This window comes from Pseudorasbora parva, chromosome 5 (genome assembly GCF_024679245.1).
Source record: "Pseudorasbora parva isolate DD20220531a chromosome 5, ASM2467924v1, whole genome shotgun sequence".
NCBI lineage: Eukaryota > Metazoa > Chordata > Actinopteri > Cypriniformes > Gobionidae > Pseudorasbora > Pseudorasbora parva.
The window spans coordinates 47,699,131-47,723,885 of record NC_090176.1 but is presented as its reverse complement, the minus strand read 5'-3'; the positions used below and the strand labels follow the sequence as shown (position 1 = coordinate 47,723,885).

Genomic DNA, 24,755 nt, shown 5'->3' with positions numbered 1-24,755 from the left:
TAATTAACGACACATTCTGTACTAATGCTTGGCAAGGGACTCGGGTGTGACTGAAGAAGTTTCAGTACCATTTTTCATTGGCTAATAATTACATAAATCAAATCTATAATAATTTAAACAAACTTAGGCCTCGAAATAGATCAGAGCATTTTCTTTCACATCTGCCTATTTACAAATTTCATAATGCAATTCATATGTCAAGAAACAACCCAAAAATACATTTTTAATATATGATAACATTATTAGGATCTCTGTTACTTTATTGACAGGGGGAAAGGTGTAACAGATATTTAGGAAATATATGAATTGTCCATCTGTAGAATAAATTAAATGAAATCCACAATTATAGTTTGTCTCCACGCTATTTGAACAATCATAATTAATTTTTTAGTAAAAGAATAATTCACTCAAAAAAAGAGAAAACAAATCCTTTTTGTCCTTTTTAGGAGCTTGAAAGATTAACTTTTTTTTATTTTATGATTTTTAAAAATATTTTTCACTTTCAAAATAAAATGTCTTATATATATATATATATATATATATATATATATATATATATATATATATATATATATATATATATATATATATATATATATATATATATATATGAGGCATTTTATTTTGAAAGTGAAAAATATATTATATATATATATATATATATATATATATATATATATATATATACACACACACACACACACATGTAAGGCATTTTGTGACTAATAACAAAAGGGGTGTGAAGAAAAGTGAAAGACTGCGCTCTACGCAGGTTCTGTCCAGGTCCAGATAAAAATGTACAGAAAGTCTTTTGATTTGTGAGTCACCTAAAAATCATTATATTATTCTAATTAATGCAAAAACAAAAGATCTGAAGATTTTCTCATGACCTGCAGAATGTTTGAGAATTCTGTCAATAAAGGATGAAGGGATGTCGGAAAGCTTCATTCTTCCGCCGAATAAAAGACTTCCGATATTCCCATCAATGTAGGAGACAGCGCAGGAGAGGCTTCAGACCCCTGTGGGGGGAAAAGAGCACGAACAAACTTTACAAACTTTTATAAATGACTCATCATGGATTCTCAGTTATTGATGGTGTGTTGAGGTACATAAATACGGAGCCCCTATAGGGACATTTGCAAAAACAATAAATCTAGACTTGTGTGCGCACAAAAAAATTGTCACATGCGCATAGGATTTTTTTGCATGTTCACGCGTTACAATTTCCTTTTCATGTGTACGGTGTATATCATATTTCCTGTGTGCGTCACTGATATTTTACTATGAAAAAATATAGAGTAAGGATGCCCATTAATTAATAAAGATCAATTTGCTCAAAATTTGATGTTATACCTAATATAAATAAAGCGCATATGTATGTATGTATGTATGTATGTATGTATGTATGTATGTATGTATGAATATGCAGTAGCGCGGGAAGGGGGGTGCTGTGGGGGCTGCAGCCCCCCTCGTTATAGCATTATAACTAAAATTATATTGTATTTAAAACATGAAATGAAATAAAATAAATTAAAATAGACTGACATAACATACTGTTTTAATGGGATTAAAATGATGGGCCGTGGATAAGATTATCTAATATAAGATTACTAATTAATAATTATTTTAATAATTCCTCAGGAAGTGCTTTCGTCACCATCATGTCACCTCGCTCACTCTCGTTTGGTCATGGTTAGCAATAAGCAGCAGAAACGTATTTGTAGACTTTTTTTGAGTAACGTTACTACTAACGGTTAAGAAAAGTAAAATTGGGAAATCTTCTCAAATAAAGTATGTAAACAACAACGACGCTGACCTTGACACCGAAACAAACTCTGTTCAGACATCCGCGAGGTTTGTGAGCTGGACGTTAACATGTAGCCTACTCTCACCAGTCTGCTGAGGTCGGGACACATGATATTTTACAAACGTGATTATGAATCATTATTTCTCCAAATATGCGCACATGATGGACTAAGAGCCCTGGCAGATGCTGGATATTGTATGTAGCCTATGAACACAAATAAAAAGAATGCTTTATGTGATGATTTGAGTCATGATTAACGTGTGTCTGTGTATGACCCATGGGCGTCGGAACCATTGTGTGTCCTGAGGACAAGACTCACCCACTTTTAAAGACCAATGATATTGGACCCACTCACTTTTATCGTCACTAATTCAACACGTCTGTTTACCTACCCCTAACCGAGAAAAACTTATTAGGTGTTTTTTTCCACTTTTCTAATATTTTCTCAATTTTTATTGAAAATAAATGCCTTTCTGATCTGTGATGTGAAAAGGGAGTAGAGCGAGTTCAGCAAAAGGCAGGGCAAATAACTCAGTGATTTCCGTAATTTTGTCTGTCGCGATCAATCATTTAGTAAACTGCAGGATATTTGTATCTAACGTTATTCCAGCAAAAACAAATTCTGAGACCACCTACAGTTTTGCTTCCGACACCCATGATCGCGTTTTAACAAGTAATTAATTTTAAACAACAATAATCTGGGGTGGTGGGTCCATCTGTGCTCTTTGACGGTAAAGGGGAGTTCTACTACAATACCTGTCTGGTCGCCACCGACAATATAATGACGTCACACATTTTCCGACCCAACTTTCAGCCCCCCCGGAATGAAACGGCTTCCAGCGCGCCTGTGTATATTTATATATGTGTGTGTATATATATATATATATATATATATATATATATATATATATATATATATATATATATATATATATATATATAATTGAAATTAATCACTTGTCGGTGCATTGTGTATAATTATTATGTATATCTGAATACACACACATGCATGTATACTTATTTAAGAAATATTTGCATGCATATACTGTATATATATTTATATAATTTATATTATATATATATAATTATTTTATATATAAATATAACACATTTTTCTTAAATATATATACACATGTATGTGTGTAATTATAAATACATAATTATACGCAGTACACCGACATATGTAAACACAAACTTTTATTTCACTAAATAGTCTATATAATTAATATAATATAATGTAATGTAATGTAATTTAATGTAATTAATATAATATAATATAATATAATTAATATAATATAATTAATATAATATAATATAATATAATATAATATAATATAATATAATATAATATAATATAATATAATATAATATAATATAATATAATATAATATAATATAATATAATATAATATAATATAATAAAGCATTTCCTGTGATGGTCGAGAAACCATGCTGTGAATGGACTGATGGCCCAATACGGCTGTGTGCACTGTCCTATTTATCAAGGGTCCATAAAAATGGGCTGATACAGTAAAAAATTAAAATGTAGCAAACATCAAACAAAACTTTTTCCATCAAACATAATGCATTTATAACTAATAAAAACTACTGAAAGAGCATGACACTGTCAAGGAGTGCACTTAAGTTACAATAACGCACACACACACACACACACACACACAAACACGAACACGAACACACACTCTCACACGCTGTAAATGTTAAAACAGTGGGTGCATTTTTCTATTGCTCACTTTTGTGTTCCATCTCCCTCCACCATTTTAAGCTAGCGCCAGAAGTGTGTATGTTTGTGATGAATTTTCGAAACGTCAGGAGGTTATAATCGATCATGGTCGACTACTTGTCTGGCTATCACCAGAACAAGCACAATTTAAGATTAAACATTTAGCATTATTTGAATGGCTCTTTACGCAATTGGATAGTCCTTCAACCAATCAGACCACAAGAGGCGTGATCAACGGGCATCGACCACTTCTCTATCTGTCATCGTGTTAAACCCGCCAATAACACGCCGGGTGGATAAGCCAGTGTTTGATTGGTTCCAGCAAATGTGTAACAAAAGCAGTAGAAATGAATTTACAGGTTTCCAGTTGCTGAGCAAAATCAAATCGCCGGCAGATCAGGCTGGGTTTACCTAGTCTAGTCTATAACCGCATCAATGCAGAATCGTGATGCATCATAGAAATGATTCATTCCAACATCCCTAATCCATACTCTTATGACACAGAAAGAAAATATGTTATAGACCATGTGGATAAACGGAAATTGCAAAAATGCAAAAAAGTGCTTCTCGTGAGCATGCAAAAGTCTGTCTATTTTTTATTTTATGAAGGTCCCTTCAGGGGCTCCGTACATAAAGGACCTTTAAAATGAAGGTTATTGTTTTATCAGGGTTTCTGTGTGGTTCAGTGGTGGTTAGATCTAGTGTTAGATTCACTCACTGGTGACGCTCGAGTATTTCCAATCTTACATGTTCCCATGCCTCCATCTCGGGCGGAGCTCGGCTCTGTTTCGCCGGGGCCTGCTGTTTGTAATGGGGCCTCTCTGGATCTCTCTGTGCGTCCTTCTCCATTGTCTGTCACCTGTGGTCCACAGGGGGGAAGAAAACACACAATACACACTGAGAATGATGCACACAAGGCAGGCACAGGGTCCGAGAAAAGAGACACTGCTGGTTCTGCATGACGCGCATAAATCACATGAAGACGACACAGGACAGACCGTTCCACTGTACTCCCGCTGACACACACTCACACACACATTAGAAAGACGACACTCAGATCACACACAGACACATGCATGGGCATAAAATAATGCATTAAACTCATACTAATGAGTTTGAACATTTTAAGGAGGGCAATATAGCTGGAAAATGTTTATCTTATTATATATTAATTAACACTTTACAACAAGGTCTCATTTGTAGTTAATCCATTTACATACAATGATCAATATATTTGCTACAGTATTTTTTAATCTTTGTTATTTTTAGTTAATAAAAATTGAGCATTTAATTGTTTGTTCATGTTAGTGCATTAATAACTAATGTTAACATTAGACTTTAAGAATGTATTAGTACATTTTGAAATTAACATTAAATAAGATATCTTGTAGAAGTGTTGTTATTTCGTAGTTCAAGGAGATACCTAATAAAATCTTGTAAAGTGTTACCTATTATTAATATTGTTAACAATAACAACGATTTAACGGATTTTATTTTTTATATAAATTACTACTGTTCCAAAGTTTGGGGTCACACAGATTTTTATAATGTTTTTGAAACAAGTCTCTTCTGCTCACCAAGGCTCAATTTATTTAATAAAAAATACAGTAAAAATAGTGACATTATGAAATGTTATTACAATTCAAAATAACTAATTTTCTATTTTAATATACTTTAAAATATATTTTATTCCGGTGATCAAAGCTGAATTTTTAGTATCATTACTCCAGTCTTCAGTGTCACATGATCCTTCAGAAATCATTCTAATATGATGATCTGCTGCTCAAGAAACATTTATTATTATTATAAATATTGAAAAGCGTTGTGCTGCTCAATATATTTGCGGGAACCGTGTTAATTTTGTTTTCCTCGGTATTCTTTGATGAACAGAAAGCTCAAAAGAACAGCATTTATTTGAAATAGAAATATTTTGTAACATTATCAATATCTTTAAAAAATATATTACTGACCCCAAACTTCTGAATGGTAATGAACAAAATAAATCAAATATATTAATACAAGGCCTGTCTTCCACGTCATTTTCAATTATATGCACCAATATAACATCATGTTGTCATAAACAACATTATTTGCATACACCATCAGTCAAACGGTTAGACACACTTGACTGAATCTTCTCATACATTTTTCACATGATTTTAAAAATAATTTAAACCCATCTGCAGACAAAAGCGTTTACTCAAGACTGTTTTGACGGTGCCGAGGGCCCCGGAGACACAACAACAAAAGACGAGTAGACAGGTCGATCCGGGACATAGATTAATGAGCCATGTGCGTCAATACATTGAGTGCACGCATAGACATTACAATGAGTGTCATCCAACTCCCAATATTAATTTACCAGCACCGGTTTAAACTGGGTGTATTTCACAATAGATTAATTACTTACAAAAGGTGAGCCAAGTACTGATAGCACCACCTAAAAGACCTTGTAGGTCCAGACTCCACCCGCATGGTATTCTCACCGTCTCACTGAATGTTCATAAGTGCCATGTTAGTTTTGGAGTAAATCTTATCAAATCTATCAGACACGGCCAAGAACGTTAACTATAACTATGAATATATTAGCACTCACACCAGCAGATGACCAGCGTGTGCTTGTCTGTCACTTTAAATGCTCGAGCTCGTGACAGCAGGATGGATTCTGATTGGCTGTCAGTGTTTTAATTGTTCATCAGCTGGATAAAATCGTTCTGAAAGAGATTCCAACGACATCGTTTCTCTGTGCTGTTATCGTTATATATGTGGTGTGAACCCCGCTATTTTTTAATACTGACAACAGAGCTTTCTCGTTATCTTTATAGCTATCGTCTTTGGTGTAAACAGGCCTTAGGATATTGCTTTGTGACATTTTTTCATGACCCATTTTTTCCCCAAGGGCATTTCTCCCACAATTCTCATTCTCTAATGTGATATTGTATTTATTATACATTATTGTAGTTTGTTACTTAAATAGATGGAAGTGACAGCAATGATTGATCATGAAAACATTATTTTGCAAAACAAGTCCAGTAACAACTGTATGCAAATATGCCAACATGGGGCCTATCATTTTTTGAAATTTTTTATGGTGGCATTTTGGATGGTAATCTTCCAGTAATCTGATTGCATCAGCAAAATAAACAGTAAGTGTTTTTGCATTAAAAAACTGGTAGACAGAGTGCAACAAAAATAAATATAATTTATTTCTGTTCACTTAATATGATTTAATTAAGTCTTAGCTACAAGATGCGGGAAAACCCCCCAGCAAATTGAATGCAACAGCCAACATGACTCTATGCTGCATGTCTAAATAGACCAATAATTTAAAACTTGTTCAATGATTCTGCTCTGTATTATAGTAATAAGAACGCAACTGAGGATAATGGGAGTAACAGTTAAAAAGTAACACATTCAAATGCATTGCAGCACATCTGGATGAAAAAATAAGCCCAAATGTCACAAAAATAATATATTTTCAAAGAATTTTGCAGAGCAGAAAAATAGGATTTATTTAGTTAAAATATGCAAAAAATAGAAAATCCTTAAAACAATTGTCATTAAGGGGGGGGGGGGGGGGGGGAATGCTGTTTCATGCATACTGAGCTTTTTACACTGTTAAAGACTTGGATTCCCATCCTAAACATAGACAAAGTTTCAAAAACTAATGTTGGACGTTTGATGGAGTATTTCTGTGTCAAAAATACTCCTTCCGGTTTCTCACACATTTCAGAGAGTTTTTTTCGAGTATGGGTCTACTTGACGTTAATAGAGCGGAAGGTCCTTGTATGGGCCGTACGGGCTTTTCTCCCGGTAGGGTGCGCGCGCGCGCGTGACTAGAGCGAGAGAGGAAATGCACGCCGCAAACAGTCTCTCAGGTGCAGATCCAGTCCTCCGTGAAGACTTATGTCGCGCGCCGCGCTCGACTTTATTCCTATGGGTGACGTCGAGCGACTTCAACGCTTCAGCACAGCATTCCGGGAAGGCAGCGCTGCATTTGAACCGATTTGAACGCAGAAATGACGGGAAGCTTCACAACATCGTTTCAGTCGCGTCTCAAAGTGGATCTCCACTGTCACTGCTGTCAGGACTTTACCAAATCATACCAAAGAAGTGTGTTTTTGACGGAGCGGTCCCAGCGATAAAGGTTCGGTCCTGCTTTGGAAGCAGCTGGTGAGTAAAACTGCTTCGAATGTCTCTGCTGTTGGCTATCGTCACGTGAGTAAACATCAGTAAACGTCACGATCGCGTGCTTCGTCATTCAAATGCGTCATTCAAACGGTTACTCCATTGCTGTTCTCTGTTGTATAACGTTACACTAGTCTGACGTGCAAAAACGTTTTGCTTGCTAACTCTAAGGTCTAGTTGCATACAACAGTTATTAAACCGAATCATGTCCTCATAAAATGCGAGTAAAGACACACAAAGGCCGCTAAATACAGTACATACCACAGAGACGGACGTCCTGATGTTGCTGTTTCTCCTGTTCAATTTATTTCAGCCTCAGATTTGATTCTGGATCATTATCTGTATTAGCTGAGATAGCCATGGGTTTCTCCACGCTTGAGGACGTCACAGCTTTGTTCGCACTCGTCATTCTTTAGCTCCGCCCACACGATACGCCTCCAGGCGCTCGGTTTTTTCCGGAAAGACTCGGTACAGCCCATATTTCTTTTATAAATATAATAAAACTAGACTTTTCTGAGATATGAAGGATGCAATACTACTCTATAGGTACTCAAGATTGACATGAGATTGACTGAAACTGAGTGTTCCCCCCCCCCCCCTTAAAATAATAATAAGATGATAATAATTAGAGAAAATAAAAGAATGTTTAATCAGGTTGTACTCACAGTGCTTGTCGGCGACTCTGCCGATTCTCTGATGGATTTTTGTTTTATGAGAGGATTTGTGTGTGGTGATTGCCCCTGGGGATGATGGGACACAGACTGGGACCTCTTCACGGCAGAGGACACGGCCTGAGCGAAGCGAGAAGGCGAAGAGGGCGTGTACGGTTTTGGAGCAGCAAAGCTCCTCAACTTCTCCAAACTCAGTGTAGGCGTGGGAAGACTCTTCTGGCGGGGCAGAAAGGACGACGGTGGAAATCTAGAGGGTTCGGGGCGAGGCCCGTCTACCTCTGCACTCTGAGGTAGAGGTTTGTCACTCACATTTGAATTTTTTTCCTCATCTTCCCACTGGACTGGTGGTGGTGGAGGAGGGAAGTTATCCAGCGGGGCAAATGTATCTGACTGCGGGCTGCTTATGGCTTCTTTTGGACGGGCTGCAGGACTGCTACAGCTGCTACTGCTGCTGCTGCTACTGCCAACACTCGCTCGGCGCACGGCCGCCGAGATTACGTAATCCCCAGGTGTTCGTTTGTGCTGCGGCAGGCGGAAAGAGGCCGGTTTGGGTCTTGTTGCAGGTGGAACTTTTTTGTCTTTGATGGCCAATTCGGGTCCTTCTTCTACAGGGGACGAAGCGGTTGCCAAAGGGGATGTACAAGGACTAGTTTGCGCAAAGACGTTCTGATGGCCATTAAGAGCAACCGTGCCATTGGAGACAGACTTTGCTTCAGATTTGCAGTCCACATTAGGCTCCAGAGTCAACTCTACCTCAAAGAAACGGAGCCTTTCCAGCGTTTTCTGAGGCACGATGGTGTAGGTGGTCATGCCCACTTTGGGGATGTATTCACGGGTGAGCTCATTGGATGGTTTGGGTTTGGGTTCGGCATCTACGATATACTGTGCGTTACCCGCTTTAGAGGCTGGTGTAGATGTCAAGTCCTTAGATGGCTGGATCGCAGGCGATTGTGGTTCAGGAACGCGCAGCTCTTCTGTGGAAGTGGCTATGTCTCTCTTTAGTCCCGTTGAGGATGTAGACATGGCCGGGGAGGGTTCAGTGCATAAGCTCGATGGCTTATTAGAAGGTTTCTGGGGTTCTGCCTGCATATGGGTCTGGGTGTGAGTGGAGCTGACCGTTTCGGGGATTGCTTCAGGCATCTGGTCCTCAGAGCGAGATGAACGGATGGGCTCAGGGGAAGCCACGACCGTGTCTGAATCAAAGAACTGCGCTTGCGGAGTCTGGACGCCACATTCGGATGTTTGAAGCGTGTGGATCAAAGATGCAGGCTTCTCTGTGGTGCTCACAGAAACCTCTTCCAGAACAGGGCCACTTTCAGACGGCTGAATCACCTCTTCTGTCTTTTCCACCAGGGGCTCTACAGAAAGAGAAAACAAAGTCATGCATTGAAGCCTTTCATTTTGTCACTAGAGTTTTACTGGAATACACAGCCCATTGCACATCAAACTATGCTTTTTATAGGGATTTATATGTCATGAGGAATCAAATTTTCCTGAGAATTACTGAGATTAAAGAGTTCATTGTACTACTGTGAATTTCAAATCTCAAAACTTCAGTCCAACCAGAGTATTTATTAACATTAAGCTGCAAAAATTATTCATTCTAAACTTAAAATATGAATAACAATTGCATAAAGTACACTAAGGCAGTGGTTCCAAAACTTTTCAGAGTGGAGTTGCCCCAGAGGCATTTACAGTTTTTCTCAGTCGCTTTGGTACATTTCTCGAATCATGCTCGATATTTTGTAAGTGCATTTGTAAGTGCATTTGTAAGTGCAGATTTGTAAGTGCATGTAAGTGCAACAGTAAGTGCATTTCTCAAAACAATTCGTACAAATAGCAAAACAACCATGGATTACCTGCAGCAGTTAATGATATGCTAAAGCCCCACCCATTTGTAGCGCAGTTTGCTAAAGCAGAATATCTGCATGCAAACTATCATATGCACATTGCTTGTGTGGATTGTCAGTGACCGCAAAAGATGAGGTCATTTGATTAGATGTCATGTATAGGACCTTTTACAGCATTTTGCCTGTTAGAAATACATGCTTGGTTTGAATGTTATTTTAAGGTGGGCTAGAAATAAATAAATGGCAAAACTGTAACCCAGTTTGGGAACCAATGCACCAAATCAAAACATTAAGTAAAATCTGAGTTGTTGAAGGATCTCACCCATCAGTTGAAGCTTACCTATCTGTTCTGATAGGATATGAGAGTTTGCGGCCTGGTCCGACTTAATCTCTGTATTCACTGTGCCTTCAGGTACTCTGTCAAAGGGTAAAAACCATGTAATGGTTAAAAAACACATTGAATACCTACAATTAATTTCAAATTAGGAAAAATTAAAACAACATTTACATACATTTACAATAACAAACCTAAATCTCATTTTAAAGGTTGCATTTCTAGGTTGTTTTGGCTGTTCACACAAGGGCTGCCCCCTAATATTCTACTAATCGTTAGTCGACTAGAAGAAGCTTAGTCAACCAAAAATTGTATAAGTCGGTTAGTCAAAGAAAAAAAAAATTGGCCGTTAACAGCTGTTCTTTGTGGTAATAACAGTATGTCAGGCAGGAGATCCTAACATTTGCCTTTCATCCATCGACCTCAAATACGACTTATCGTTTGAAACATGTAAGTAGCAACCAGGGCTGTCATTTTTGAAAAAAAATCCAATTCCAACGGATATCAAATATCAAGCAATGTATTCACGAATATAGCTCTTCAGTGGTGAAGGCGCCGCTGTGTACGTCATATAAGGACGCACACTCAAAAGTAATCCGCTCAGGTCGTGTACATGGTGAAATGTTTCATTTGATCGATTCATGAAAAGGTTTATCCCACCCATCTCAAAACGATTACAATTTCATTCAGTTTGGGCATTTTTATTACAATTGAGGTGTTTATATGGAGCATTTTCATTCAGATTGGACCGATTACAATGCTCCATGTAAACGCACTCGACTGTAAAAAAAATTGCGCTACATGGCACTTTAAAAACCGGATAGTTTATTTATAGTTCGATTACGGATATTTCACGTCATGTTTGAATGCATATTCGAATACCGAAAATAAAAAGTGACAGCCCTAGTAGCAATGTTACATGGCTGCTTGGAATGTGGACTATTATTAGGTACATATCCAAGTGCAAAGTGAAGTATAGCACATTTTACTACATGACATGGATGCGCCATCACGATCATTTGCATTTTTTGCTGATAACAGTGCAAACAACTTAAAATACTCCATCATTTTTGGTCATATAGATAAGAGTAATTCATCATTTGAAACTGTCTACTTTTATTTGTGCACACACAATAACAACAAAATGTAGTGCTTTTGTAAAATAAAGAAAACAAACAGGATGCTCTTTGTGCCGACTTGGTCTCAGTGAACTTGAGCAAACTAAAATGTATACACAGATTTCTTGCATAATCATTATGTTTGCCGGTGCATTGTGACAAACTTTATGAGTGTACATGAGCACTGATTAGGCTATGTGTTATATATAGGCAATTAAAGGCTCACTATTATGATTGATATGGTTTATTAATATACATGTAAAATCTTTTGTCGAGGACAGTCCTAGTACTCACTGTCTTCTCGGTGTCATTACAGTGTTCTGACTGGTTGAATATAAACTGAATATAAATGAACACACTGTGCAATTAGCTACTACTGTACATACTCTGCATCTGTGGATTCATTTTCTCTGGCCGTGCCACTGTCCAGAATCTCCGAATCCTGAGAAGGAGACGCTGTACCAGCTCGGCCCGAGTCCAGAGAGATGTCGGCGGACAGGCTGAGGCTGCTGTCATCCTCCATCCTCACATTCATTTCTTCCTGTTCCTTGATCTCTTCCAAAGGAGACGCTAACGCTGGTTCTGCAGTGTAAAATCATGAGAAATGCTTAAATATTTCAAAGGGCAGCCCAAACAGTTCTTCACTGAAGCTGGGGTTTCCACATCAAAATGAAGTGATGCCCATTCACATGAAGGAGCAGCTGATAAAGAGAAAGAGAGAGAGAGAAACTGGCATATGCAGCGTTAATATGGATTCTCTGCTCGTCAGACTGAGCGAGTGGCGTTAATTAAGACGTCTCGCTTCTCTCGCCTGATTCAGCTCTTCAATCGTGCTCTCTGGAGACCAGCGAGATGAAGAAACGTCCAGAGAGTTGTCTCTGTGATCTCTCCCAGACATTTAGATTCAAAGCCCTTCTGTAGCTGCTCTCTGCTCCATTCTGAGCTCTTATTTATGCGTTTCTGGCTCTTTATATATTTATTTTCTTTCTAAGTCATTAGAACTTTTGTCTGTTAGCATAAAGAGCGAAGGGTTCAGAGCTTCTTTTAGTGCCATCAGCCAATCAGTGTTGACTTGACCCTGCATTGGGGAAAGCCTTGTGAAACTCAGCAACAGTTGCAAAAAGCATTCATAAAAAACACTTGTAAGAAACAAAACTGAGTGAACGAACCCTGCTGGTTCTCAAGAGGCCATCTTTGTAAAGTTATAAACAACAAGAAAAGTCTGCCTGCAGATTCGGTGCCTGATTAGACAGTAGTCACACTCCTGATCTCACATTTTACTTCATAGGCGACTGCATATATGGAAGGAAAAAAAACCTTAAAAAATTCTAACAAAAGGTTTTTCAGCTGTTTTTGTAGTATTACGTGTCCAGTGTTGGGAGTAACGCATTACAAAAGTAATACATTACAGTAACTTATTACTTTTTGCTGTAACGCAGTAGTGTAAGGCATTACTAATCAATTTTCAGTAATATTTTACTCGGTACATTTCCAGTAACGCTTGGGTTCATGCAGCATGCAGGATGCAATGCTACTCTATAGGTACTCAAGATTGACATGACACTGACTGAAACTGAGTGTTTCACCCCCCCTTTAATAACATACTAAAAGTTTACCAAAGTTTGACCACTAGAAAGGTGTAATTTTCAAGATGGCGTAAAATAAAATATCCTTACTCCTTCATTATTTGACCTAGCCAAGTAATCTTGGTGTCTAACCTCATGTTTTTTGAGTCTATGAATCCATTGGACTTGGTTAAATTGCATAATTTACATACTTATGGAATGCGTGAAAACCGGCATTAAACAAAACCATGTATTTTTATGTGTGCTTTCAGCGAGAAGGATAGATAGATAGGACGGACGGACGGACGGACGGACGGACGGACGGACAGACAGACAGAGAGACAGACAGACAGACAGACAGACAGACAGACAGACAGACAGACAGAGAGACAGACAGACAGATAGACAGATAGATATTAATCAAACTGAGAGAATCATATGATCAGTCTAATTATGCAACGTACGAATGTTTCCTTGGCAACAGTCTTCTGTACAACAGTAATTAAAGTGAAAGTAGACACCTCATTAAAACTTCAGTGAGGGCTCTGAGTTTTGCAACTTTAAACTATGATATCTCACTGTAAAATGAGTCAAACGCACAGGCGATAGAAATGAGAAGCACCAAAGAAATGATGTTGTAGTGGAGTTGTGAGCTTGTAGTGCAGATTGCATGGGAAGACAGAGAAAGACGGGCGCCATGAAATAATACCGACAAAATCAATAGTTGCATTGGAGCAATAAAAATACTAGTTCATGAATAAATGACTCCAAGTAGTTTTTTTTAAATTAACTGGTCAAAAAGACAAATAGTGTCAAACTCACATAATGCTCAAACTTACTTAATGTACAGTCTTGTTCAAAATAATAGCAGTACAATGTGACTAACCAGAATAATCAAGGTTTTTAGTATATTTTTTATTGCTACGTGGCAAACAAGTTACCAGTAGGTTCAGTAGATTGTCAGAAAACAAATGAGACCCAGCATTCATGATATGCACGCTCTTAAGGCTGTGCAATTGGGCAATTAGTTGAATTAGTTGAAAGGGGTGTGTTCAAAAAAATAGCAGTGTGGCATTCAATCACTGAGGTCATCAATTTTGTGAAGAAACAGGTGTGAATCAGGTGGCCCCTATTTAAGGATGAAGCCAACACTTGTTGAACATGCATTTGAAAGCTGAGGAAAATGGGTCGTTCAAGACATTGTTCAGAAGAACAGCGTACTTTGATTAAAAAGTTGATTAGAGAGGGGAAAACCTATAAAGAGGTGCAAAAAATGATAGGCTGTTCAGCTAAAATGATCTCCAATGCCTTAAAATGGAGAGCAAAACCAGAGAGACGTGGAAGAAAACGGAAGACAACCATCAAAATGGATAGAAGAATAACCAGAATGGCTAAGGCTCAGCCAATGATCACCTCCAGGATGATCAAAGACAGTCTGGAGTTACCTGTAAGTACTGTGACAGTTAGAAGACGTCTGTGTGAAGCTAACCTATTTTCAAGAATCCCCCGCAAAGTCCCTCTGTTAAAAAAAAGGCATGTGCAGAAGAGGTTACAATTTGCCAAAGAACACATCAACTGGCCTAAAGAGAAATGGAGGAACATTTTGTGGACTGATGAGAGTAAGATTGTTCTTTTTGGGTCCAAGGGCCACAGGCAGTTTGTGAGACGACCCCCAAGCTCTGAATTCAAGCCACAGTACACAGTGAAGACAGTGAAGCATGGAGGTGCAAGCATCATGATATGGGCATGTTTCTCCTACTATGGTGTTGGGCCTATTTATCGCATACCAGGGATCATGGATCAGTTTGCATATGTTAAAATACTTGAAGAGGTCATGTTGCCCTATGCTGAAGAGGACATGCCCTTGAAATGGTTGTTTAAACAAGACAATGACCCAAAACACACTAGTAAACGGGCAAAGTCTTGGTTCCAAACCAACAAAATTAATGTTATGGAGTGGCCAGCCCAATCTCCAGACCTTAATCCAATTGAGAACTTGTGGGGTGATATCAAAAATGCTGTTTCTGAAGCAAAACCAAGAAATGTGAATGAATTGTGGAATGTTGTTAAAGAATCATGGAGTGGAATAACAGCTGAGAGGTGCCACAAGTTGGTTGACTCCATGCCACACAGATGTCAAGCAGTTTTAAAAAACTGTGGTCATACAACTAAATATTAGTTTAGTGATTCACAGGATTGCTAAATCCCAGAGAAAAAAAAATGTTTGTACAAAATAGTTTTGAGTTTGTACAGTCAAAGGTAGACACTGCTATTTTTTTGAACACACCCCTTTCAACTAATTGCCCAATTGCACAGCCTTAAGAGCGTGCATATCATGAATGCTGGGTCTCATTTGTTTTCTGACAATCTACTGAACCTACTGGTAACTTGTTTGCCACGTAGCAATAAAAAATATACTAAAAACCTTGATTATTCTGGTTAGTCACATTGTACTGCTATTATTTTGAACAAGACTATACGTGTATGTAAGATTGTGGACAAAACTGGTACTACAATCTCTTTCAAATGAGTGTAGAGCGGTGTATACCCTCCCCTCCCCCTGACTCGAGGCTGCAGGATCAGCAGGAGCATTTGTAGATCTGCAGCTGTGCTAACTAGAGCAGAACTGGCAACCCAGATGCCAAAATACTACTGACTTCGTGATTGGTCAATAGGTGGAGGGCGGAGCTTCAGGCCAAAACACAACATGTCCACATCAACATCAGCTGAGGGCTGCAATAACAACTTTTAAATGACAATATCCGGGCCGGACTACTGTTGTCAGTGATATAAATATTTAAAATTAACATGATTTCATGTCTAGTGACATATCAGGGCAATTTTAGGATTAATTGACTTAAGTCTTACATACAGTTCCTTTAATCGTTAGGGAGCCGCAAACATTCAATGGAATTGGAAACAGAACTGTCCGATTTCTCATGATTTCCATCCAGGGAAATGTCAGGTTGAGCGCTTACGCAATCACATTTGCTCATATAGCACCTCTGATGAAATGTCATAGTTGTATTTACACCCTGGAGGAACTCAAACACACACCACAGCTGTGGCCCATTTGCAACCATTTGCCCCTACGCGTGTATGAGTGTGAGAAAGAGTTTAACTGATACAGCTGCAAACATTTAACTGAGTGGTGAATCTAGTAAATTCTCACCAGCCGAGCCACCACCCAACCCAACTCAGGCGAAACCACTGCTCAGATCCGAAACATAGAGCGCTGCCTTCTGAGATTCAACAGACTGAAATGTTAGAATGTTGCTAAGCTAATGATACTCTAATAAACATTAAAATACATGGCACACACAACCATTGAATCATTTGATTTATAGATACCTTTCAATAATTAATAAAATATATTTATATTCTCATATGTCTACCATTATAATATTTTTCCTGGGATTGTCATAATGCATTTTGAATGCAATGCAGAGTTGCCTTAGAACTTGCAGTAAAGAAGGTACCTAATAAGGAAAGATTATGATGCTACTTTCAAATCAAACAAATCAGAATAAGTGGTGATGTGTTTGTTCAACCACAAGGTGGAGACAAAACATACAGGAATTCAAAGGCAACACACACACACACTCACACACACTCACACACACACACACACACACACACACACACACACACACACACACACACACACACACACACACACACACACACACACACACACACACACACACACACACACACACACACACACACACACACACACACACACACACACACACACACACACAGTACAGCTGCTGTGCTCATTCAAGACCTTTCACACACATAATCCTCTGAATAAATAAATAATAACTTCAAATAATAGTGTAAATTCTAGATAATAACTTTCTTTCTTACTGCTCCACCTACTGCCAACAGATCATAGATCACAAAACATGATGTTAAAGATACTAAATTCTCATTTCTGAGCTCATATAAACAGGGTTGATCATGTATTTAAACACACACACATATACATACATACATATATATATATATATATATATATATATATATATATATATATATATATATATATATATATATATATATATATATATATTATAACATATATTATAATTAATAAAAAAACTTGACATAATTTAATATATAAAGAAATAAAAATGTAACTTTTTATAAATGCAACTTTTTTAACAAACTATAGTTTTCTAATATAAACTATATATGTATATATGCAAAAAATGCAACGGTTTACGAATTAGGTGCCGCCATGTGTTTCAACGCTTAATAACTCCTGTGCATTCTTACATATTTTTTGTTGACATAGTGCTATCAAGTAACTGACTCATTTAATTTATGTAGTGAATCAGAAAGTAATCAATGTGTGGATGTCAATGTATGGAAGCTACCACCATTTTGACCCAAGAAAACCCTTGAAACTGCCGGTGAGCAGACACAAACACACTCTCAGAAAGTTTCAGTCTTGAAACGGACCTGTCATGCTCCTGTCCTGCGTCGTCTCATCAGGAGAGGCTGGGCTGCTGGAGGTGGGGGGCGGGGGGGCCTTCCGCTTGGTGGACGACTTCTTGAAGGACGACTCTGTCGAGGATCCCCGGCTCAGTGGGGCCATATTCTTTGGAAAGCAGGCAGGGGGACAGTAATAAATGTGACATATAACTCCAAATATTTGGCTGAAGGAAACGTAACCACATTCCCTAATGACAAGGTGATGAAATGACTCAACCCAGTGCCGAGTTTATGTAGAAACAAAACAAATACTGTGAAAGCAAGGTTTAACCGCTCGTTGTATTTGCAGTGCCATGTCTACATAGATACTTTGAACTCAGGTCATGAAATAACAGGTTACCAAATCTTTTTTTTTTCTTCTTCTTCTTTTCTTTTTTTTGAAAAAAGACAATAAAGCCCCAAAGAGTTTTTGGAAACTTAAACCACACTTTAAAAAGTCCGAATGCAATTGCATATCATTTTCTTTCCTATAGTTTGTTTTATAAAATAGATAAATTAAAATACATATTTTTTTTAATCAAATTAAATAAAAAGCAAAACTTTATAACATCTACTTTTTTTATAATAAGCAAAATATAGTTTGTCTAGTTTTCTCTAAAAGACTTCCACAAAAATGAAGGCTCACTTATAGTGGCACCAAAGACTGTTTAGAAACGTAATATTAATTCCTATAATTTGTTTTCTAGCATGCTTGTTTAGCCATTGTATCCAATACGAAACAACAAATTAAGTGTCATTTATTTTTAAGAAACACAGCACAAGCACATTTGTCGAGCATAATGGTCACTATTTAGTTTAGGGTACAATTCTCACTATTTCTTTTAGCTATTAACTAACTATTAAACTCTGACTTTTTCCTCAAACTCTTTATTACTGCTTATTAATAGTTAGTAAGGAAGCTGTTTAGTTCAGGAAATTGGATGTACAATAAGGTCATGCAGAATAAGGCATTCATAAGTGCTTTATAATGACTAATGAGCCCCTTTCAAACTGCACGTTGGACCCAGAACATTGCCGGGTTGCCTTCGGTGTGAAAGCAACCACGTCCCAGAATTGATTACCGAATTGAACCCGGGTCGGGGACCTAGTAACATTGCGGGGTTCGATCCGGGACAAGCGCTGTGTGAACAAAAGCCAAAACTAATGCCGCAACGTGTACGTAGTTATCGTGCGACTCCTAGAGCTTGTTTTTTCAATAATACAACCCTGCAGTGCCAGAAGAGCTAGTCGGTGTTTTAAACGCAGAGAGTGTTCGTATACAAAAGAAAAACTGTGTGCAAACTGGACACAAGTCGAGACCACGGAGCTCCTTACTATCCGCGCTGAAGCTGAGATCGCTCGCCATTATACGTCACATTCAGATGTCACGTGTCAACTCGACGCATTATCCGTGTATTTGCCAAAATCGCAGTGTGAAAGGGGCTATAAAGAGCCAATATCCTAGTAATATGCATACTAATAAGCAACTAGTTAATAGCAAGAATTGGACTCAAAACTAAAGTGTAACCAATGTTTTTCCACACTTTGCAGTTAAAATGACCTGTGATGATCTACACCTGTGGATATTCAAATTGTGTGAATTTGAGGAGAACGGACTTCTTCCATCCACTAAAAATCACCAAAAACTGCCACCATTTTAACGTGCAGCTAAGGTGTCCTAACACATCTGAGACCACTAGCGTACATATCTGCTATTTTGTGTTCTTTTCCAATTTAAAATACATTTTGAATACAAAATTTAAACAACGCAAGTCAGAATAACAGGTTTGAGAATGTCTTAGTATCTGGACGAGTCTCTTTTGCATTAATGATAGCAGCACTGGAGCAGCATGAACATAACCTGATGGTGTTGTCAAGCATGATTTGAGAAGATCCAAAGAGCAACTTGAGCTTTATTAGAAGAAAAACATACGAGTCACAAAACCAATGTCACTCAAAATGACTTGCATTTGATTAGGAATATTGCAGAATTCTTCCTCAAAAAAATTGTTTACATGAAAAAAAGTCAGGCTTTCAATCTGCTCTCAGACTTTTGGACTCTAGTAAATATTAACTGAATCCCAGAACAGCACTACATACCTGGTTACTATCAGGATGGTCAGCCCCGTGGTTATGACTGAGGTCGCTAGGCATGCTCTGCGACATCATGCTAGGAGGCAACGGGGCTCGTCTTTTCTTTGGCATGTCGGAGGGCATGGTGTTCGAATCGTACGTAATCGGCGAATGCGTGCTGAAGGAACTCATGCTGACCGGCCTCTGTTTCCTTTGCACTGGAGATGCCGGTGCACTCACGGTCATAGACTTTAACGAGAGACAGCCAATCGTAAGTCAGCACAATCCCAACCAGTCCCACCGGTGAGCCAATCAAAAGGAAAGTCTTTTGCATAAAACAAATATGACCACTGGTGCTCAGGGAATGTTTACAAAGAAATAAAAACACACATGCCTTTGACCTTATCTTAACGTCACACACACCAAAAATCTCAAAGCATGATATTGTTCCTTGCTATATACAAATAAGCTAACTCACCTGTTCAGATTGCTTCTTACTTCCTTTCCGAAATAAGCTGAATGCACGCCTATTCTCTTTCTCCCTCTTGATTTTCTCTTTCCCATGATGAAATATTTCTGTGATTTAATGCATTTAGTAGTTAGACATTTTTCCCTTATTACATAAAGGAATCGTTTATAAACCATATTTAACTTGCATTTCAGATGAAATATTCTTTTAAAGTGAAAAATGTAATATGTTTAATGTAACTTACCTGAGTGAGTAGGAGATGGAGGCAGACTTATAGGACTTACAGGGCTCACAACTGCGAGAAAAGAAGCAAACCCGAGAGTACAGTATAATGAAAACGTTTTGCAGAGTATCTCAATGTCACCTTATGAAAACCGGTCCTGCATGATTTCATACGAGTCATTTTAATGCACTTAGCATAAACACACACTGGGCTCTGACCTTTGGTGTCTCTTGCATACACTTCCCTCAGGCCGAAGTCATTGAGGGAGTTGCTCAGGTTTAAAGTGTCTTCCGAGTGGACGTTTTGTAGTAAAACTGTGGTCTGCGGGTCAAATTCACATTTCTCGCAGATTGCCGGAATCAGTTCTCGTAGAGAGACCCGGGGACTCACCCTGAGTATGGTTTTCTGGGTTTTCTTGTAGTTTATCACTAATCGTACGGTTGCCTGGAAGAGAAGAGAGAAGAAAAATAAGTTTGTGTGTGTGTGTGTGTATAGGGAGTGTTTACACTTTATTTAGATTTTCTTTTAAATATAAGTAATGTTGCATCTACATGTCAACTAACTCTCATCAGAGCAGTAGGTGAGCATTAGTAGACTGACAGGGTTCGGGCTATTAGAAAAAGTTGGCATGTAGTTGCAAAGTTACCTATAAGCAGTATGTTTTTAAGGAACCATCAGAATAAAGTGTTAGCAGATATTAAGCAGACAGTCTACTAATACTCTAATGAGAGTTATTTGAAATGTACAGAAGGTAGTCAACCAAAATGCCCATTACTCCGCAGCGTTAACTCAAATCCAGTCGCGTGACACTCGTTCGCCAAATCACCAACAGGTGCCGCACCTGTGCTTAGTCTGTTAGAGAAAGGCCGTGATGTTTTTACTTGTAACTGAAGATAAAATAATGAAATGAAATCACAATAGTGATATTATAAAATGTAATCTTGGCTAACTATTTATCATATAAGTGCTTAATGTTCCAGCTATACCATTACAGTGAAATATTACAGTGTGCTTACATTTGACCAGTATTTTAGATTATTACAGGTGGTGTACATAATGCAATAAAAAAAAAAAAAAACGACAGAAAGGGTGGATTATTAGATCTGAATGGGAACTGTCAGTGATATAGCCTCATTGTCCAACACATGGATTTTATTTAGACTTTGTCAATATTGTCACCAAATTAGTGTGACCAAATAATAATAAATTATTTGAAACTACACTTTTAAGCCTAACATTTTCACTAATGAAACATTACTTAGGAGACAGAATGTCTAAAGGGGACCATTAAGTGTTATTGGAGCCAAGGTAGGAAGCGTGATTATGATCGCATGTGCCCATTGTTGTAACTAATTTATTGTCATTTAAAATAGAATGATCTAATATTCATTTTATCAATATAAAAAATATGTATTTATATTATGAATAAATGATTTATATTTATTCATTTTATTTATAACAATTAATAATAATATCTACTATTTGTATGTGCGGTGTATTTTTTTAAATATCATGTTGTTAATTGTCATACTCTATAGCCATATTATATTGGCAGCTTGATATTAAAAGCAATAGTTAATGAGGGGGGGTAAAAGAAATATGCTGTCAGTTTACATCTTAATTTGATGGGTTTTTTTTAGAGTTTTAATTTAGATTAGGGTTCAATTAGTTTAATATATAAATATTATTTTATTAATTTAATCCTGTGGTCCCATTGAAAGTTTGCTGATGCCCCCTGAATGAGATTTGTTGCTATAAACCATTTTGTTAAATCCAATGGCCACATGCCTTTTGTTTTGGTGTAATGTGTTATTGTTTGTCATTCGTCATGATGTGTATTGTTAGTATGTTGTACAGTCATGCTCCGCTGCTTTGAGTCATCTAAATATATCTCACAGGGTGTGGAACAACAGATGACGCCATTAAAACAAACCCTCCACTTGTTTCTGACGCTGGGATCCATCTGAAGTCTGTACAGAGGCCCAAATGAACTGGACGCGTCAAAGCCAACATTCTTTCACTCTTTCATTTGTCCTGTTGTCAACAGACTCAAGTGTGTGGAGTGTGTCAGAAACTGAACTCACATCTGTATACTGTATCAGTGTAGGCAGCGTCAGTGATTATATTTCCTTTTGACACAACGTTCACATCCAGTGTAGTAAATGTCACGCGTTAAGCGACTGAATGTCAGTGAGCCGGGCTTATGGTGCAATGATATATAGCTATTTGTCGATGTCTTGCTCTGGAGGCAGTAGTATGCAAATGTATTTGCAAATTTTACGTTATGTGTGGCTGTAGTAAGTGCACAAATCAGGAAATAACTCAATGAAAGGTCTTTAAAATGACAATCCACACAATACAAAGACAAATAGCAGGGAGAAACACAACCTCTTCTCATCAACGAGACCAGACAAGGAACTTGAAGAACACAGGGCTTATAAACACAAGAGGCAATCGAGGGACAAACAGGTGTGAACTAGTTAGGAGCCATAGAAAATAACTACTAATTGAGGAGATTAACGAGACATCAGGCAAACAGGAATTGAGAACAAAGAAAACAAAATAATAAAAAAACTGAACAAAACAGAATACACTTGTTACAGACATCACATCTCCCGCAATATCAAACAAGCTTGATTAAATAAATGCTTTGTTTATAATGAGGAAGACGTTTTAAGCTATGGAACTTGCAGGATGTTTTAATCGTACAAAGAACTGTTATGTCAGAAGATAAAGGAAAATTTGATTTATCATGTCATGACCCCTTTAAATAACAAAAATCACCAATTATGAAACATTTAAAGCAGCTCAACAACTAGTTTAGTTAAACTAAATTCTATTTTATGACCAAAGTGTTACATAATAGTGCACAAAAGCCATTGTTATTTACGAGATGAATACTGATTAAAATGTATTGGTTGTACAGTAGAGTGCTAAGCCACTGTTTGCAATGGCTTAGAATTGATTAACTTTGCAACATCCACACTGTTATTCACCTGAATTGGATCAACGCTGAACTAAATTGAGCTGAATAATGACACTGTTTTCTTTTATAGAGCTGAAGTCGTTTCATAATCAATTCGTAACATTAACAGTCATTGACTGTTTATTATTGTAAAGCTGCTTTGAAACAATCTATTGTAAAGCGGCATATAAATAAATGTGATTCGACTTTGAACTCGGCATGAAATGGAAGCTGTGTCTTTTCTACCCTATTGTGACATATATCCGAGGGAAACAGCTTCTCAATCAAGGAAAAATGTAAGGCAGGACTTAATTTTGTCCATCAGGAATTGATTGGATGATTGTGGTTTGCTATTGCGCTGATCTCATGTGAGTGACATTAAACATGTCATCAGAGAAGCAAGAGATGTTGTTGCAGGAGGGTGGAGAAAATATTTTGATTAAAGATTAAATAGGGAACATGAATTTACAAAATAATGACATGCACGGATAAACACTATATTGCCAAAAGTTTTGGGATGCCTGCCTTTACATGCACACAAGCTTTAATGGCATTCATTTCTTAATCCGTAGGGTTTTAATATAGAGTCGGCCCACCCTTTGCAGTTAAAACAGCTTCAACTCTTCTGGGAAGGCTTTCCACAAGGTTTAGGAGTGTGTTTATGGGAAGAGGTAAGGACTCTGTGCAGGCCAGTCAAGTTCCTCCACACCAATCTCGCTCATCCATGACTTTATGGACCGACACTTCGTGCACTGGTGTGCAGTCATGTTGGAACAGGAAGGGGTCATCCCCAAACTGCATCAGTTTGAAGCATGAAATTGTCCAAAATGTCTTGGTATGCTGTAGCATTAACCCTTAAATGCATACCTGTCATTCACTACCCTGCTCCTCATTCATTTTTTAAAGTTAGACATCAACCTTCTTGGTATTCCTCAATCAATCCACTTAAAACAATATAACAAGAATTTTTTTTATAAAATTATAATTGAATGCGTTTTTTCACTAGTTTTTTGTCAAAATTGTATAGGGTCGCTAACGACCCTATTGCACGTACATTTTTTTTGCACAATGATGAATTAATCTATAATGACGAAATAGGGCGCAATTCACCTTTATTCCACAAGGTGGCAATGTCTGATACACAATGATGAAGTGACGTTTCACTCATAGTTCCCTCTGACAGAAAACGAAACAATAATAGTTATAATCTGCAAAACTTGAAATGGCTCAGTGATTTACTGCAGAGAGGAAGTACTGAACACAATCA

General features: G+C 37.6%; 1 protein-coding gene across 5 annotated transcripts in view; it reads right to left on the bottom strand.

Annotated features, from left to right (window-relative positions):
• Positions 1-668: 668 nt before the first annotated feature.
• Positions 669-24,755, bottom strand: part of cobll1b (cordon-bleu WH2 repeat protein-like 1b) — a 74,548-nt gene continuing 50,461 nt past the window's right edge. For 4 of the 5 annotated variants that reach the window (XM_067444568.1, XM_067444569.1, XM_067444567.1 and 1 more), the window contains 10 exons: positions 20,742-20,967; positions 20,545-20,595; positions 20,310-20,407; positions 19,859-20,080; positions 17,747-17,885; positions 12,098-12,293; positions 10,600-10,676; positions 8,404-9,767; positions 4,269-4,409; positions 669-1,019 (listed from right to left, as the gene is read on the bottom strand). In XM_067444568.1, coding sequence (XP_067300669.1) covers positions 945-1,019; positions 4,269-4,409; positions 8,404-9,767; positions 10,600-10,676; positions 12,098-12,293; positions 17,747-17,885; positions 19,859-20,080; positions 20,310-20,407; positions 20,545-20,595; positions 20,742-20,967 — 2,589 coding nt within the window. In that variant the 3' untranslated portion in view covers positions 669-944. The remainder of the gene's footprint in view (positions 1,020-4,268; positions 4,410-8,403; positions 9,768-10,599; positions 10,677-12,097; positions 12,294-17,746; positions 17,886-19,858; positions 20,081-20,309; positions 20,408-20,544; positions 20,596-20,741; positions 20,968-24,755) is intronic. The other variant, XM_067444571.1, reaches the window with a different exon arrangement.